Genomic DNA, 16,218 nt, shown 5'->3' with positions numbered 1-16,218 from the left:
GGACATGATAGATGTGAGTTTAGGGTCAGTTTCGCAAGTGTGTATTTTCTTTTCAAAAAAAACAATGATGAAAATGCAATTTAATGCCAAAGACAAGCCCATCAGCTAAAAGGATAATCATCATAGTGTTATTGAATGATACAACACAAGAGGCCATTCAGCCCATCAAACCTATGCTGGCTCATTGGTAGAACGATCTAATTAACCCGGTCTCCTGCTCTGTCCTCACAGCTTGTAAATGATTTCCCTTCAAGTATTTATCCAACTATCTTTCCACTGTTACTGTTGAACCTGCTTCCATCACTGAGGTCTTCAGGGTCTCGGAATGATTTTGGGAATTGGGAATGGAATGGCATAGTGGTATTTTCACTGGACTAGTAATCCAGAGACCCAGGGTAATACTCTGGGGACCCGGGTTCAAGTCCTGCCATGGCAGATGGTGAAATTTGAATTCAATTAAAAAATCTGGGATTAACAGTCTGAAGATGACCATGAAAACATTGCCGATTGTCATTAAAAACCCATCTGGTTCACTAATGTCCTTGAGGGAAGGAATCTGCTGTCCTTACCTGGTCCAGCCTACATGTGACTCCAGGCCCACAGCAATGTCCCCTGAACAAGGGCAATTAGGGATGGGCAATAAATGCTGGCCTAGCTGGGGATGCCCACATCCCATGAATGAATATTAAAAAAAAATCCCTACTGGGAACTCAGTTAAAAGTCAGGTACAATTTCACATTCCGGACATCAAAAAAATGCAAAGCTTTCTTAGAAGGCGAGGTAATTCTGAACTGTGCACTGAAACTGTCAAGGGTTTTCCTAGAAACAATTGATCTTCGCTAAACCTGACCCTACATTTATGCAATCACAATTAGACTTTAAGAACTACAAAGGACACAGTTCTGCCTATGGTGTAAGACATTATAAAATATACTTACTAAGAGCGACTTACTAAGAGCAACTAAGGAGGTCACTCAGCCCACTTCCACCATTCTTTTAAATCATGGCTGATCTGCATCTTAATTCTATCCACCCATCTTGCTTCCATATCTTTCAATACCCTTACCCTACAAAAATCACTCTCAGTTCTGGACTTCCCCAGCCGAGAATATATAGTTTCTCTGTATCCACCTTGTCAGCTCCTTCATCTTAAACACCACTATGAGATAACCTTCTAATCAGCGATGGAAATACAACTCCATTATTCTATGACGAACACAATTTTTTTTTAGAATTTACGAAAAGCATATGCTTCTTGCGAGTCACAGTGACTTTCCTGTGTCAAGATTTTATGCCAGTTTGTTCCCCAGGCAGTTATTACTGGCTGTATCGCCAATGATTTCTTTAGAGTTAAAACTGTAAGAGTTTTGCATTCGCTATTCACGCCTCTGAATATAAGATGGAGCTGCCACCCTCATTCGTCTGTCTCTCATCTCTAATCAACTGGGGATCACTGCAGCTAAGTTTTACGTTAATTTAATTTTTGAAGTCAGGTTTTTAATTGGCCCTTCTAGCTGCCTGTTCCTCCCGGGCCAGTTAACTCTCCTGGATCTAGCAGCATCTTCAGAGTTCTGAAGAACTGTCATACGGACTCAAAACGTTAACTCTGTTTCTCTCTCCACAGATGCTGCCAGACCTGCTGAGATTTTCCAGCATTTTCTGTTTTTGTTTCAGGTTTCCAGTATCCGCAGTATTTTGCTTTTAACTCTCTTGGGTGTCTGCCTGCTCCTCCGACCCAGGCCAGCTATCTCTCATGGGTGTCCTGCCTGCTGCACTCCCCCTGTCCCACTGCAGCTTTTTCTCTGGGGCCCAATACCTAGTGCCCCAGCGTTTGCTTGAATTTTGTATAGGTTGCTACCTGCTGCTCTGACAGCTACAGCTTCATCCTCACGATGTAGTTCTCAAAGAGCACTTGGAATCTTTGCCAAAAACAGTTGGAGACAAAACAGATTCGTGGAAGATACTGAAGGATATTGAAGGAGGAGAAATTAAAGGCGCTGGGAAGGTACCAAACAGTAGGCTACAGTGGAAACAACAAAAAGGACATGCGCCTAAAGATCAGAACCTCCATAAGAACTTGGCTGCTCATCCAAAATTCTGTTGCCCGTAACATAACTCGCACCAAGTCCCAGTCACCAATCACCCCGGTGCCTGCCGATTATTTTCTGATACCTAGGCTACGCATTTCTCTTCTGCTTACACTCGAGAACTGTTACCTTACCTGACTCTCTGGGTTTTCCTTTGATTCAGCAGCTTTACTGAACTGGCCAGGTAGATCCAAACTTCTAAAAAGAAAAGACAAAACTTCACTATCGTATTGCCTAAAAAAAGAACCTTCAACCATAAAGCATCTCTCAGGGCGTGCCAACGCACTTCACATGCAATGAAATAATTCTGAACTGTAGTCACTGTTGTAATGTGGAAAACACGACAGCCAATTTGCACACAGCGTGCTCCCAGAAATAGCAATGGGATACTGGCCAGGTAATCTGTTATAGGAGTGCTGCTTGAGGGATAAGTATTAGCCCCAGTACACTGGTGGCCAGTTCCAATAGTAAACAGAGGGTTCAAATCCCAGAGAGTGGATTAGAGCCTTTTGTTCGTCGGGTTGCAGTTAATATCTATGACTGAGCAATTTTCCTTTTTAAATTAGTTTTACTTTATAAATAAAAGATAATCTAAAAAACATAGAAATATATAACACAAAATGAGGCCATATGGCCTGGTGTGCCTATGCCAGCTAGCAATCCAGTTAGTCCCCCTCACCTGTACTTGCCTCATTAACCCTGAGCATGCTTCCTTTTCAAATATATAACCAATTCCTTTTTAGAAGTTACACTGATCCACCACCCTTTTCGGCAGTGCATTCCAGATCGTAGTTTGCTGCATAAAAAAAAATGTCTCATCTCCCCTCTGGCTCTTTAGCCATTTAAATCTGTGACCTCTGGTTACAGACCCATATGCCAATGGAAACAGTTTTCCCTTATTTGCTCTATTACGAAAGAGATTTAAACATGAGGATGAGAATTTTCCATTTCAGACTCTGGGGAGCCAATATAGGATAGCGAGAAAAGGTGTGATAGACAGGGTAGGGTTGCGGGTCGAGGTAATAGTAGTGAAAGGGCAGAATAGGTTAAAACTCTGAAGTGTTCATAAGCTGTGCAAAAGACAAAAATATTTTGGGAGAAGGAGTTGAATTAATGTCTATGATAAATTTCTCTCCCTAACAAAACTGTGGGTATACCTACACCATATGGACATTTTTTTAATTCATTCATGAGATGTGGGCTTCGCTGGCTGGGCCAGCATTTATTGCCCATCCCTAATTACCCTTGAGAAGGTGGTGGTGAGCTGCCTTCTTGAACAGCTGCAGTCCATATTGTGTAGGTACACCCACAGTGCTGTTAGGAAGGGAGTTCCAGGATTTTGACCCAGTGACAGTGAAGTAACGGCGGTATATTTCCAAGTCAGGATGGTGAGTGACTTGGAGGGGAACTTCCAGGTGGTGGTTTTCTCATCTATCTGCTGCCCTTGTCCTTCTAGATGGTCAAAGTCATGGGTTTGTTAGGTGCTGTCTAAGGAGCCTTAGTGAGTTCCGGCAGTGAATCTTGTAGATGATACACACTGCTGCCACTCTCCGTTGGTGGTGGAGGGACTGAATGTTTGTGGATGGGGTGCCAATTAAGTGGGCTGCTTTGTCCTGGTCAGTGTCAAGATCCTTGAGTGTTGTTGGAGCTGCACTCATCCAGGCAAGTGGAGAGTATTCCATCACACTCCTGAATTGTGCCTTGTAGATGGTGGACAGGCTTTGGAGAGTTAGGAGGTGAGTTAATTGCTGCAGGATTCCTAGACTCTTGACCTGCTCTTGTAGGTACAGTATTTATATGGCTAGCCCAGTTCAGTTTCTGGTCAATGGTAACCCCTGGGATGTTGATTGTGGGGGATTCAGCGATGGCAGCTCACCACCACCTTCTGAAGGGCAATTAGAGTTGAGCAATAAATGCTGCCCTAGCCAGCGACGCCCACATCGCATGGAAGAATTTTTAAAAATTAAGTCATTCTGCTACACACAATGATGTTATAGTTGTTTGGTAGTACAGAACTTGAGTATTGCTGAAGAGAGACTGTTTTTGTTGAAGCTTTTCGTCTTGCACTCATCAGGACAATTTACATGAATACCAAAAGTAATGGGGAAAACAATTTATACTGTATGAGGAGAGAGTGTTGATTGGTTGGCAAGTGAACTCAGATTGGTAGAGGTGTTGCACCAGTTGATAGTGACTTACAGTTAACTGCCAGGCATTGTCTGAAATTTAAACCAGGCAGCTCAACTCTGATTGGTCATGGTATTGTGCTGAGCAATGAACCAGCGAATGGTTGTCACTTATTTTGTTTAGCTGAAATGGGCGCAATGTGTGTACATGTTCTTAGTGCCTGCAAAGAACAGGGCCCTGTGTATTAATATATGTAGCTTCCAGTACACATGCCATACTGCGAGCCTGGCTGACAATCTCAAATTGGTTGTCAGCGTCAGTTGTCAACTGTTGCTCCCTTTGTGAATTGTCCTGATGAGTGCAAGATGAAAAGCTTTGACAAAAAAAATCTCTTTTTTTCAGCACAGTGGTGTTAGTAGGAAATTGTCTTAAATGCAGTTGATGAGAGTGCTATCTATTACAAGTTTAGGTTCTTGTTTTAAATATTCCCTCAGAAGCAATAAAGCCTTTCATGAGTGGTTTCACTGTGTTTGGGAGTGTGCCCTTATTGCCTGATATCTCGCTGTATTGAGCATTACTCCACTCTGATCTGAGCTGGATGTTCGAATCTTTACCACATGCTTCAATGTACCTCTCTGATCACTTCTAAAATGGATTGGGAAAGCACTTGTTGAGATGCAAATTATTAGGCTGCTTGATTTCACTGCAAGTGAACATAGTAAACGATAAATATAACTGGATTCACTTAGTTCAAACTCTACCTTTTATTTTCAAGAAGTAAGCAAAATAATGAACATGTTGTGCATTTCATAACAGTGGTCATATTATTCACTTGAAACAAAATAACTTCTGAACTCCCCTCTAACATGCTAAATCTCCTCTCTCAGCCTTCCGTGTGAAGGCTGTAACCTTTGAGTTTGTAACCTTTTCTGAACCTATTTGCCTGTCCCAATCTCTATCACCGCGTTTTTTGTGAAGTCACCGGGCAGGATTTTCGGGTAGTTGGGCAGGCGCGGTGGGTGGTCCCAGAAGCGGCCGGGAAACGATCTGCCACCCGCAATCGGCCCCCGACTGTGATTTCACGCTGTCTGGTCAATTAACGCATGCTGACAACCTCAGCGCTGCTGGGGTGGAGGCAAGGCAAGTGCTGTAGTCTGCACAGGCGCAGGGCAGCGCACCTCAGGGAGCTGGAGAATTTTAAAATCAAAAATAAAGATTTGGAGATTCTGAAAAAAATGTCCCCACATAAAAATCACTCAGATGAACATATACCTAATAAAAAACGTCAAAACATTTTTTTTAAAAAAAATTGTCAGAAACCTCATCCAGCCGGCGGGTGAGGTTTCCTCAAAAATGCAAAGGCCGCCTGGCCGATTCGCCCACCCGTAAACCGTAACGTTGGACAGGCAGCGAAAACTCTCTTGATTAATAAACTAGCGGCCTTAATAGGCCTCTTAATCGTGGGCGGGTGCGTTGCCGACTCTCGCATGCGCCCGCTGACCGAAACATCACACGTAATTTTACGCCCACCCTCGGGGTGTAAAATTCTGACTACTGTGTTCGCAGCCAGAAGGGACCAGTAACTTCCCAACACAATGAGCATGAAGTGTTTTTTTTTAATCAACCGTTAACATATCAACTGCTTATTATTTAGCGTCTGGGGAAAACAACAAAGCTTAGCATGCAGCCATCTATTGCGTTAGTAGCAATTTTTTTCCTTAATTTGGGAGAATACGTACGATTTTAAAAACCTATAAAAGTAACCATTTTTAACTTCTAAATACTTTCCATGCAAAAACTGGTTTAAAAAATTCTAAAACTTGACACTGCAATTTCTCCATTTACCTTTATTGCCAGATGGGGACACAAGAGTAGTAGCACAGTTTAATTTGGGCAGGTGCATTTGCTGAAAAAAGATTACCCAGATTTGCTGTTTTCAATTGACATCAACTTTCTCTCTCTCTCTCTCTCTCTCTTTCTCTCAAGAGTCCTAGAAGCTCAAGAGTAATCCATGTACCTCATCATTACTCTGTGGCACAAGCAGACTGCAGGCTGACACTAAACACAAAGCACATTGCGAGCACTCATTACCTCTGTTGTTCTTGCATGTGGTGTAGTTGTTCCAGTTTGGTCTTGTGCTCAGCCTCCAACTTACTTAACATTTCCTTGATCACTCCCATGAAGGAGTTAAACTAGATGTAAGAGAAAGAAGTTAATGTTATAATTTTTGGAAACTATACAGAGAAAAATACAAAGTAAAATACAAGACAATTGTATTTAGATACAATAGCCAGGTTGGCAGAGGGGGTGGGGTTGCTTTGATAGTAAGAAATGAAAGTAAATCGATAGCAAGAAATGACATAGGGTCAGATGATGTAGAATCTGTGTGGGTAGAGTTGAGAAACTGCAAAGGTAAAACAACCATAATGGGAGTTATGTACAGGCCTCCGAACAGTAGTCAGGATGTGGGGCACAAGATACACCAGGAGATAGTAAAGGCGTGTAAGAAAGACAAGGTTACAGTGATCATGGGGGATTTCAATATGCAGGTAGACTGGGAAAATCAGGTTGGTAGTGGATCCCAAGAAAAGGAATTTGTGGAATATCTTCGAGATGGCTTTTTGGAGCAGTTTGTGGTGGAGCCCACTAGGGAACAGGCAATGCTAGATTTACTGATGTGTAATGAGGCAGATTTGATAAGGGAGCTTAAGGTGAAGGAACCCTTAGGAGGAAGTGACCATAATATGGTAGAATTTACCCTGCAATTTGAGAAGAAAAAGCTGGAATCAGACTTAACGGTATTACAGTTGAATAAAGGCAACTACAGAGGTATGAGGGAGGAGCTGGCCAGAATTGACTGGGAGATGAGCCTAGCAGGAAAGACAGTGGAACAGCAATGGCAGGAGTTTCTGGGAGTAATTTGGGAGACACAGAAAAAATTCATCCCTAGGAAGAAGGGAGGATGAGGCAACCATGGCTGACAAGGGAAGTCAGGGACAGCATAAAAGCTAAAGAGAAAGCATACAATGCAGCGAAGAGCAGTGGGAAGCCAGGGGATTGGGAAGCCTACAAAGACCAACAGAGGACAACTAAAAAAGAAATAAGGAGGGAGAAGATTAAATATGAGGGTAAACTAGCCAGTAATATAAAAGAAGATTTGGAAGAGTTTTTTAGATATATAAAGGGTAAGAGAGAGGCAAAAGTGGACATTGGGCCACTGGAAAATGACACTGGAGATGTAATAATGGGGAACAAAGAAATGGCGGAGGAACTGAATAGGTACTTTGCGTCAGTCTTCACGGAGGAAGACATGAGTAACATCCACAAAATTCAAGAGAGTCGGGGGGGCAGAGGTGAGTATGGTGGCCATTACCAAGGAGAAGGTGCTAGGAAAACTGAAAGGTCTGAAGGTGGATAAATCACCTGGACCAGATGGATTACACCCCAGAGTTCTGAAGGAGATAGCTGAAGAGATATTGGAGGCATTAGTGGTGATCTTTCAGGAATCACAGGAGCCAGGGAGGGCCCCAGAGGACTGGAAAATCGCTAATGTAAACCCCCTGTTTAAGAAGGGAGGCAAAAGACGAGAAATTACAGGCCGATTAGCCTGACCTCAGTCGTTGTTAAGATTTTAGAGTCCATTATTAAGGATGAGATTTCAGAATACTTGGAAGTGCATGGTAAATTGGGAAAAGTCAGTATGGTTTCATCAAGGGGAGGTCATGCCTGACAAATCTGTTAGAATTCTTTGAGGAGGTAACAAGTAGATTAGACAAAGGAGAGCCAATGAATGTTATCTACTTGGACTTCCAGAAGGCCTTTGACAAGGTGCCGCACAGGAGGCTGCTCAGTAAGATAAGAGCCCATGGTGTTAGAGGCAAGGTACTAGCATGGATAGAAGATTGGCTGTCTGGTAGGAGGCAGAGAGTAGGGATAAGGGGTCCTTCTCAGGATGGCGGCCGGTGACTAGTGGAGTTCCGCAAGGGTCAGTGTTGAGACCACAACTTTTCACTTTATACATTAATGATCTAGATGAAGGAACTGAGGGCATCCTGGCTAAGTTTGCAGATGATACAAAGATAGGTGGAGGGACAGGTAGTATTGAGAAGGTGGGGAGGCTGCAAAAGGATTTGGACAGGTTAGGAGAATGGGCAAAGAAGTGGCAGATGGAATACAATGTGGGGAAGTGTGAGGTCATGCACTTTGGTAGAAAGAATAGAGGCATAGACTATTTTCTAAATGGGGAGAGAATTCAGAAATCTGGAGTGCAAAGGGACTTGGGGGTCCTAGTCCAGGATTCTCTTAAGGTTAACTTGCAGGTTGAATCGGTAGTTAGGAAGGCAAATGCAATGTTGGCATTTATTTCGAGAGGACTAGAATATAAAAGCAGGGATGTGCTGCTGAGGCTTTATAAGGCTCTGGTCAGACCACATTTAGAATATTGTGAGCAATTTTGGGCCCCGTATCTCAGAAAGGATGTGCTGGCCCTGGAGAGGGTCCAGAGGAGGTTCACGAGAACGATCCCAGGAATGAAAGGCTTAACATATGAGGAACGTTTGAGGACTCTGGGTCTATATAATCGATGGAGTTTAGAAGGATATGGGGGATCTGATTGAAACTTACAGAATACTGAAAGGCCTGGATAGAGTGGACGTGGGGAAGATGTTTCCATTAGTAGGAGAGACTAGGACCCGAGGGCACAGCCTCAGAGTAAAGGGAAGACCTTTTAGAACGGAGAGGAGGAGAAACTTCTTTAGCCAGAGAGTGGTGAATCTATGGAATTCATTGCCACAGAAGGTTGTGGAGGCTAGGTCATTGAGTGTATTTAAGACCGAGATAGATAGGTTCTTGATTGGTAAGAGGATCAAAGGTTATGGGGAGAAGGCAGGAGAATGGGGTTGAGAACTTATCAGCCATGATTGAATGGGGGAGCAGACTCGATGGGCCGAATGGCCTAATTTCTGCTCCTATGTCTTATGGTCTAATTCATCAATCCTGTGCTGGCCATGGGAAGCGGGGGTTGGAGAATCAGCACCAGTGATATTAGTTGTCTCAGGCTGAGGTCCAGTCCAGCGAGATCCCCTACAAGAACATACTCTAAAGAACATGAAGAACAAAAAAACTATATGGACTTGAGTCCTTCAATGGTGTTAAGAAAAAATCTTTCTGAAGTCCTTGCTTAGGAAGACTGCAACTTTTCAAAACATTTCTTTATTTTATTGAAGGTATAACAAAGAAATTCTCGTAAAAATGGCCATAACCACCAAATGAAGCTGTGCAAACGTGGAGAAAATACAGATTGTTTTGCCTTCTTGTATGCGAAGCTGTATTTATAGAACAGCAGTGTTGGTGTAAAGTGCACCAATGCAAAGAAATTACATCATAAATTAAGAGGCAGGGCCCAACTTGACGACTCTGAAACGAGGCAGAATGAGACTACTCAGAGGGTTTCCTTCTGCTCCAGCTGTACATCTTCACTGGAGCGCAAATAAAGTCTAATTAAATGTTTTAGAGTACCTGCTACCTATATAAGTAAAGGGTTACAAATCAAGTTCTTATTCTAACCTCAGTAAGACACAGTTTACAGTCCTTGATGGCTGCATGCCTACATTTGAGGTTTGCAGGATAAGTTCTGTACTACCAAACGACTTAAAAAAACTGCTGAAAAAAGACCAGGCAGGGCAACTCTGGTCAAGGCATTGCCATGAAGAATATACCAGGGAATGGCGGTCCCCACACTTCTGTATAGTTGGGAAAGGCGTAATGTGTGGACACGCTCCTTCCGTCTGCAAAGGACAGGGCCCCGTGTGTGAATATGTGTAGCTTCTAGCATGCATAAAAGAGAGCCACATTGCAGCCCCAACTGATGACCTTAAATTGGTTTTCAGTGCAATTCCTAGCACAATCAGGACTGTTTAGCAAGTGTTGTCCAATTACGCAATCACATCTAACGTTGGGCACTATGCTTTGACTTTCCCCATGGCAATGCCTTGACCAAAGTCGACCTGCCTGGCTTAAATCTGAAACAAAAGCTTAGCAGTTAACAGTTAACTCTGCTGCATTCTCCATGGCAACGCCTCTACCAATCACAGTTCACTTGCCAACCAAGCAGCACTCTCTTCTTATGCAGTATAAATTGTTGTTTCCCTTATTGTTGGTTTATCTTGCATAGCTGTCCTGATGAGTGCATGATGAAAAGTTTCAATAGCATGTTTGCAAATAATGTTAAGCACAGCTTGAATACATTACTTCAAGGCTTCTTAAAGTGGCTAAAGTGCTCATTTGTGTATTTTGTTGCTATTTTATTGTAGAAACTTGGGGCTCATAATCAAATGGTTTGAATTTTTTTTTTAAAAAAAGGTCCTGTGGGAGAAATTCATTTCCAGAGCGCTGCTTCTAGCAGAAGATTTATGTTGATTGCCGGGAGCAGGCAGCACTGAGTGACGCACAGGTAGCTAGGAGTGGCACTCACAAGTAAATTTCCCCCCACCACTCCATCTGCACTTAAAGATCTCAAATGACAAGAGTATGACTCAACAACTCAAGTACTGCACGCTTGGGCTAAAAATAATTCAATTTTTTTTTGTTAAAACAAAATAGCCGCAATGCGCTAATTCTGAAAATGTGCACCAAATTGGAGAAAACAGGATTATTTTCAACAGCACAGAAAGGGCAGTGGAGGTGGTCTGACCTGGTTCAGATTCAGATTGCCGTCAATGCTGAGGGGTATGAGGTGCGGTAGCACTTTTGAAGCCAATTGTTCTTTGGTAATGCCCAGCTTCTTGTGGCTGAAAGTACATTTGTAGATACCTGAGACACAGGGAAAAAAAGGAAGAAATGAAAGTAAGAGAGATTGAAAGATACAGTTGTAGATCTCACAAACATCTGCAACTGCTTCAAGATAATTAGTTACAATGGAGAGCAAGGGCAGGAGCAGCAGAGATAGGACACTCATCCCATCATTCCGGGTTTGATTCAACACCTATATTCCAGAGATGAACAGTTAAAGGGTGTCCAAGACTTTTAACTTTAGAGGTCACACTGGTGCATCTCCTAGGGCTTCAGACGCCACATGAAAGTTAAATATTTGTTTCCATTTATTGGCAAAAACATTTGATAATGCTCCTGTGAAGGGTCTTGGGATGTTTAAAAGAAAGTTACTGCGTTGTTACTCAAGTCAACTGAAATTATGAAATTAAATTTTAGAAACACTGCAATGTAAATTGCTTCAAACAGCCTCACCTAAAATTCCCATGAGAACTGCAGGTTCCCGGGATGGGATCTGCTGCAAGAAAGGAAGAATCTCATCCAGGACAAACCATTTGTCCAGGTACTCTAGGAGCTTGCCTAAGCAAACCAGCGAATTTACACGGACCTGCAGAGGTTGGAAACAGAATAAAAGTCAAGGTAACTCACGAATTAACATCCTGCAGAAAAGCTAAACAGTTACTACTGTCTAGTTAGAAGTTGGCCAAGCTTATCCCAGTCAGCAGGTGAGCTGATAAGACCAGAGAGGTCCCAGCTTCAAACTTAGTCTGAAGATTCAAGTGATTTGTGCTGGCTGGCAGTGGATGGGTTACTACTGGCATCAAAACCAGTTGGGGTGTGAGCAGTAGAGGGGTGCGGAGGAAGACAGCCAGGGTTCTGAGTCCTGACCTTTGACAGGTAACTCATGCTAGAATTGGGCACATGTGTACATATTACACACAGCAGCTAAGGACACAATTTGGCTTAGCTGTGATGCCCCTGCAGTTGAATAGTTTGTCAATGGTCATTGCCAGATTATGACCATATGGGCTAGCCAACTGGCTCTCACTCACCCCTGCAATGTCTCCAGGAGTGAGCAGGAGGGGAGAAAAAGGGGAACAAACAAATTGGTGACCAGCCTTAAATATTGCTTCCACTTTGTGACCTTTAATCAATCAATTTCACAACAACATTTGTTAAACAAAATGTACTGTAGCTTGCAAGTTTCAGAAAACATTGAATCACTTTGTTTTATCATAATCTAGGGATCAGCAAAATGGTATTAAACTACAGCTATTGTACTTAGAAAGGACTCATGCAGGCTTCTAAATGTTGTTGGACTGTAAATTAGAGTCAAATTAGATAGCAGCAAGTTGTATTATTTTACCAACCACTATTGAGTCAGGAGATAATGTTAATTAATTTGTTGTCAGCTGTGGTTCAGTGGGTCGCACTCTCATCTCTAAGTATAAAGATTGTGGGTTCAAGTCCCACTCCAGAGATTAGATCACAAAAAATACCTAGGCCAACACTCCAGTGCGGTACTGAGGGAGTGCTGCACTGTCAGAGGTGCCAAGTAAGATGTTACACCAAGGCCCACCTTCCCCTCAGGTAAAATATAGCCTGGCACTATGTTTGAAAAACAAGATGACTCTCCCTGGTGCCCTAGCCAATATTTATAACTCAACCAAAATCACTTCAAGAAATGTTCTGATCATTATCACTGCTGATTATAGGAGCTTGCTGTGCGCCACTTGGCTATTGCATTTCCTATAACACTTCATAAGTATTTCATTGGGTGTAAAGCATTTTGGGACATCCTGAAATTGTGAAAGGCACCATATAAATGCAAGCCTTTCTTTCATGGTCCCAAGACAAGTTTAAGCTGCAATTCACTGCAGAAACCTGCTGGGATTCATTGTAAAGTTGTTTATCTAAGCGATAATGACTGCAAGAATTCAAGTCCACTTACTGCAAGGGAGGAGGTCTGCAAACTAGCACTCTTAATGCGTGGTATTAAAGCGTTCTTCATGGATGGATAATCTATTAAATTTGCAAACGTGGGAATTATGTTGAGGCAGAGTTCCTAAAAGACAAAGAAAATAACTCAGCACATATTCACAGTCATCACAGCAATCACTGCTTCGTTTTGACGGATGATTGAAGTTAAGAACAGCAGGAAAGAAAAATTACAAAAACAATTTATCTTCATGAGCCCAGGCCTGGTCAGGTAAGAGCAGCAATCCTGAACTTGGGAACAATCCTCTGCCACAGACTCTCATTGAAGAAGAGCCTGTGTATTATCTTCAAGTGGTACTGTATCTCTAGACCAACCTGATGAAACATTAAACTGAGGCCCACATCTGCCCTCTCAGATGCATGCAAAAGGTTCCATGGCTGCTATTGTTTAGAGGGGCAGGGGAGTTCTCTACAGTTTTCTGGCCAATATTTATCCCTCAATCAACAGTATCAAAAGCAAATCATCTGGTGATCATCACCATGCTGTTTGTGGGAGCTTGATATGCAAAAATTGACTGCTGGGTTACCCCACATTACAACAGTCACAACACTTCAAAAGCACTTCATTGGCTGTGAAGTATTTTGGGACATCCTGAGGACATGAAGGATGCTATTATAAATATTCTTCCCTTTTTGTTTACAGTCCCAAGATACAGCAGAACATGAAAAGAATTTATGGTTGTTTCTGCTTGTTTGCGGTAGAGAATTCTACATTCAAACCATCTTCTATGTAAAGATGCTTTTTCTTACCTCCCTCAATTCTTGATTGTTCCAAATTTCTCCCCTCTTCTTAAAATGTGAGACTGGAACCAATCTATCATAATTTACCCCACCAGAACTCTTCTTAGAAGCTAGTGACTAGTGAACCGGGACAACCAGTTGCCAGCTTGTGCAATGGCCACTGAATACTCAATGCCTCCAAGCCAAACCTGCTAGTGGATAGAGAGCAATCACCTTGGACAAAAGAAAGTCACTGCATGATACTAATCAGGGTCAGAGTGATCCCCGGGGCTAGTCTGCATTGCTTAAGGCGGTGAGTGAGGAATTTCCCAGATTTTGGACTGGGTATTTTATCTGGCCTCTTGCAGGTAATCCCATGGCCTTGGTAGAGAGGCAGGTGTTGATACTATGACATAGGTATCAGGAATTGTGAGACATAGGATGAATGAACCAGTGGATCTTTTCTCATCTGTCATTGGCCATCTATTCTTGGAGATCTTGAAGATCTCCACAACTTAAATTTGTGTGCTCCAATGAAAATGCCCAAAATCTTCAAGTTTCTCATCATAACTATAACCTCTCATCCCTGGCAACCTAAACTTACGCTGAACTTATCCAGTGAAATAAAGGCAAAATATTGCGGATGCTGGAGATCTGAAATAACAGCCAAGTGCTGGAAAAACTCAGCAGGTCTGGTAACATCTGTGCAAAGAGAAACAGAGTTAACATTTTGAGTTGACTATGACAACACAAAACTGGGTGGGAATGTGAGTGGTGAGGAGGATGTTAATAGACTTCAAAGCGATTTAGACAAGTTGAGTGAGTGGGCAAATACATGGCAGATGCAGTATAATGTGGATAAGTGTGAAGTTACCCACTTTGCTAGGAAAAACAGAATGGCGGAGTATTATTTAAATGGTGATAGACTGGGAAATGTTGATGTACAAAGTGACCTGGGTGTCCTTGTACACCAATCATTGAAAGCAAGCATGCAGGTGCAGCAAGTAGTTAAGATGACAAATGGTATATTGGCCTTCAATGCGAGAGGACTTGAGTACAGGAGCAAGGATGTCTTACTGCAGGTATACAGGGCCTTGGTGAGACCACACCTGGAGTAGTGTGTGAAGTTTTGGTCTCCTTACCTAAGAAAGGATATACTTGCCATAGAGGGAGTGCAACAAAGGTTCACCAGGCTGACTCCTGGGACGGCACGATTGTCGTATGAGGAGATATTGGGCCGACTAGGCCTGTATTCACTGGAGTTTAGAAGAGTGAGAGGGGATCTCATTGAAACGTATAAAATTCTGACAGGGCTGGATGCAGGGTTAATGCTTCCTCTGGCTGGGGGATCTAGAACAAGGGGTCACAATCTGAGGATATAGGGTAGGCCATTTAGGACTGAGATGAGGGGAAACTGCTTCACTCAGAGGGTGGTAAACCTGTGGACTTCTCTACCACAAAAGGCTGTGGGGGACAAGTCACTGAATATATTTAAGAAGGAGATAGATAGATTTCTAGACTCTAAAGGCATCAAGGGATATGAGGAGAGAGCGGGAGTATGACGTTGAGATAGATGATCAGCCATGGTCATATTGAATGGTGGAGCAGGCTCGAAGGGCCGAATGACCTACTCCAGCTCCTATTTTTCATGTCTCTTCTTCAGAACTCTGTTCCGAAGGAGTTCTGAAGAAGTCATATTGGACATGAAACATTAACTAATTCTCTCTCCACGGATGCTGCTGGACCTGCTGAGTTTTCCCAGCATTTTGTTTTTATTTCTGTACTTTCCAGCACTTTTATATACTTGCTGAGCTATAGCCTAATAAAGTCAACTTAGCTCTTTGGTTTTATTTGCATTCTATGCTTCTAGACACGTTTCGCTTTGTCGGCAGGTTGCCTGCCTGCATTTTAGGCTGTGTTACAGTCTAGATTTACAGCAAATTAAAACAGCGTAGGTTAAAATAGTAAAGAGAGATAGAAATTTTCTACGCTAAGAGTTGTAATAATTTGGAATTCAGTGCCTGAAAAGAGGTGGGAGCAGGTTTAATAGTAACTTTCAAAAGAGAATTGGAGATATCTTTGGAAAGGAAAATGTTGCAGGGCTACGGCGGAGGAGCAGGGGAATGAGGCCAATTGGTGAGCTCTAAGGGCTGGCATTGGCATGATGGGCTGAATGGGCTCCTGTTCTTTATTATTCAAATTTTTTTTTGGAACTTATTAATTATGCGCATCGTTAAGAGGCAGTTGATGCACCATATATCTTGTGCCAGCATGCCCCAGATCTCTACATGCCCTTCAACAAGACCATACCTGAATCTGAATGGACGGTGCTTCTAGGGCTCTGTAAATCATAGGTAAGACTATGTTCTTTATATCCTCTGGTGGAGTTTTAGTCAACAGCAAATCCATCTTCTGCAAGAATATCAGTAAAACCTATAGCAACCACAAAAATATGTCAAGAATAAATCAATGTCAAACAATTTGCTATCTGCTTCTACAAACGCCCTAGTAAAGTGCT

The 16,218-nt window shown here is 42.6% G+C and overlaps 1 protein-coding gene across 1 annotated transcript in view; it reads right to left on the bottom strand.

The window, feature by feature from the left end:
- The window catches only part of scyl2 (SCY1 like pseudokinase 2), a 74,536-nt gene that overhangs the window by 9,384 nt on the left and 48,934 nt on the right, over nt 1-16,218 (bottom strand). Inside the window, exons 10-15 of the mRNA XM_078567645.1 lie at nt 16,011-16,133; nt 12,934-13,047; nt 11,457-11,589; nt 10,906-11,024; nt 6,306-6,406; nt 2,222-2,285 (exon numbers count right to left, since the gene is read on the bottom strand). Coding sequence (XP_078423771.1) covers nt 2,222-2,285; nt 6,306-6,406; nt 10,906-11,024; nt 11,457-11,589; nt 12,934-13,047; nt 16,011-16,133 — 654 coding nt within the window. The remainder of the gene's footprint in view (nt 1-2,221; nt 2,286-6,305; nt 6,407-10,905; nt 11,025-11,456; nt 11,590-12,933; nt 13,048-16,010; nt 16,134-16,218) is intronic.

The sequence above is a fragment of the Cetorhinus maximus genome, chromosome 22 (assembly GCF_964194155.1).
Source record: "Cetorhinus maximus chromosome 22, sCetMax3.hap1.1, whole genome shotgun sequence".
Lineage (NCBI taxonomy): Eukaryota > Metazoa > Chordata > Chondrichthyes > Lamniformes > Cetorhinidae > Cetorhinus > Cetorhinus maximus.
This window is presented reverse-complemented; position numbering and strand designations above follow the sequence as displayed.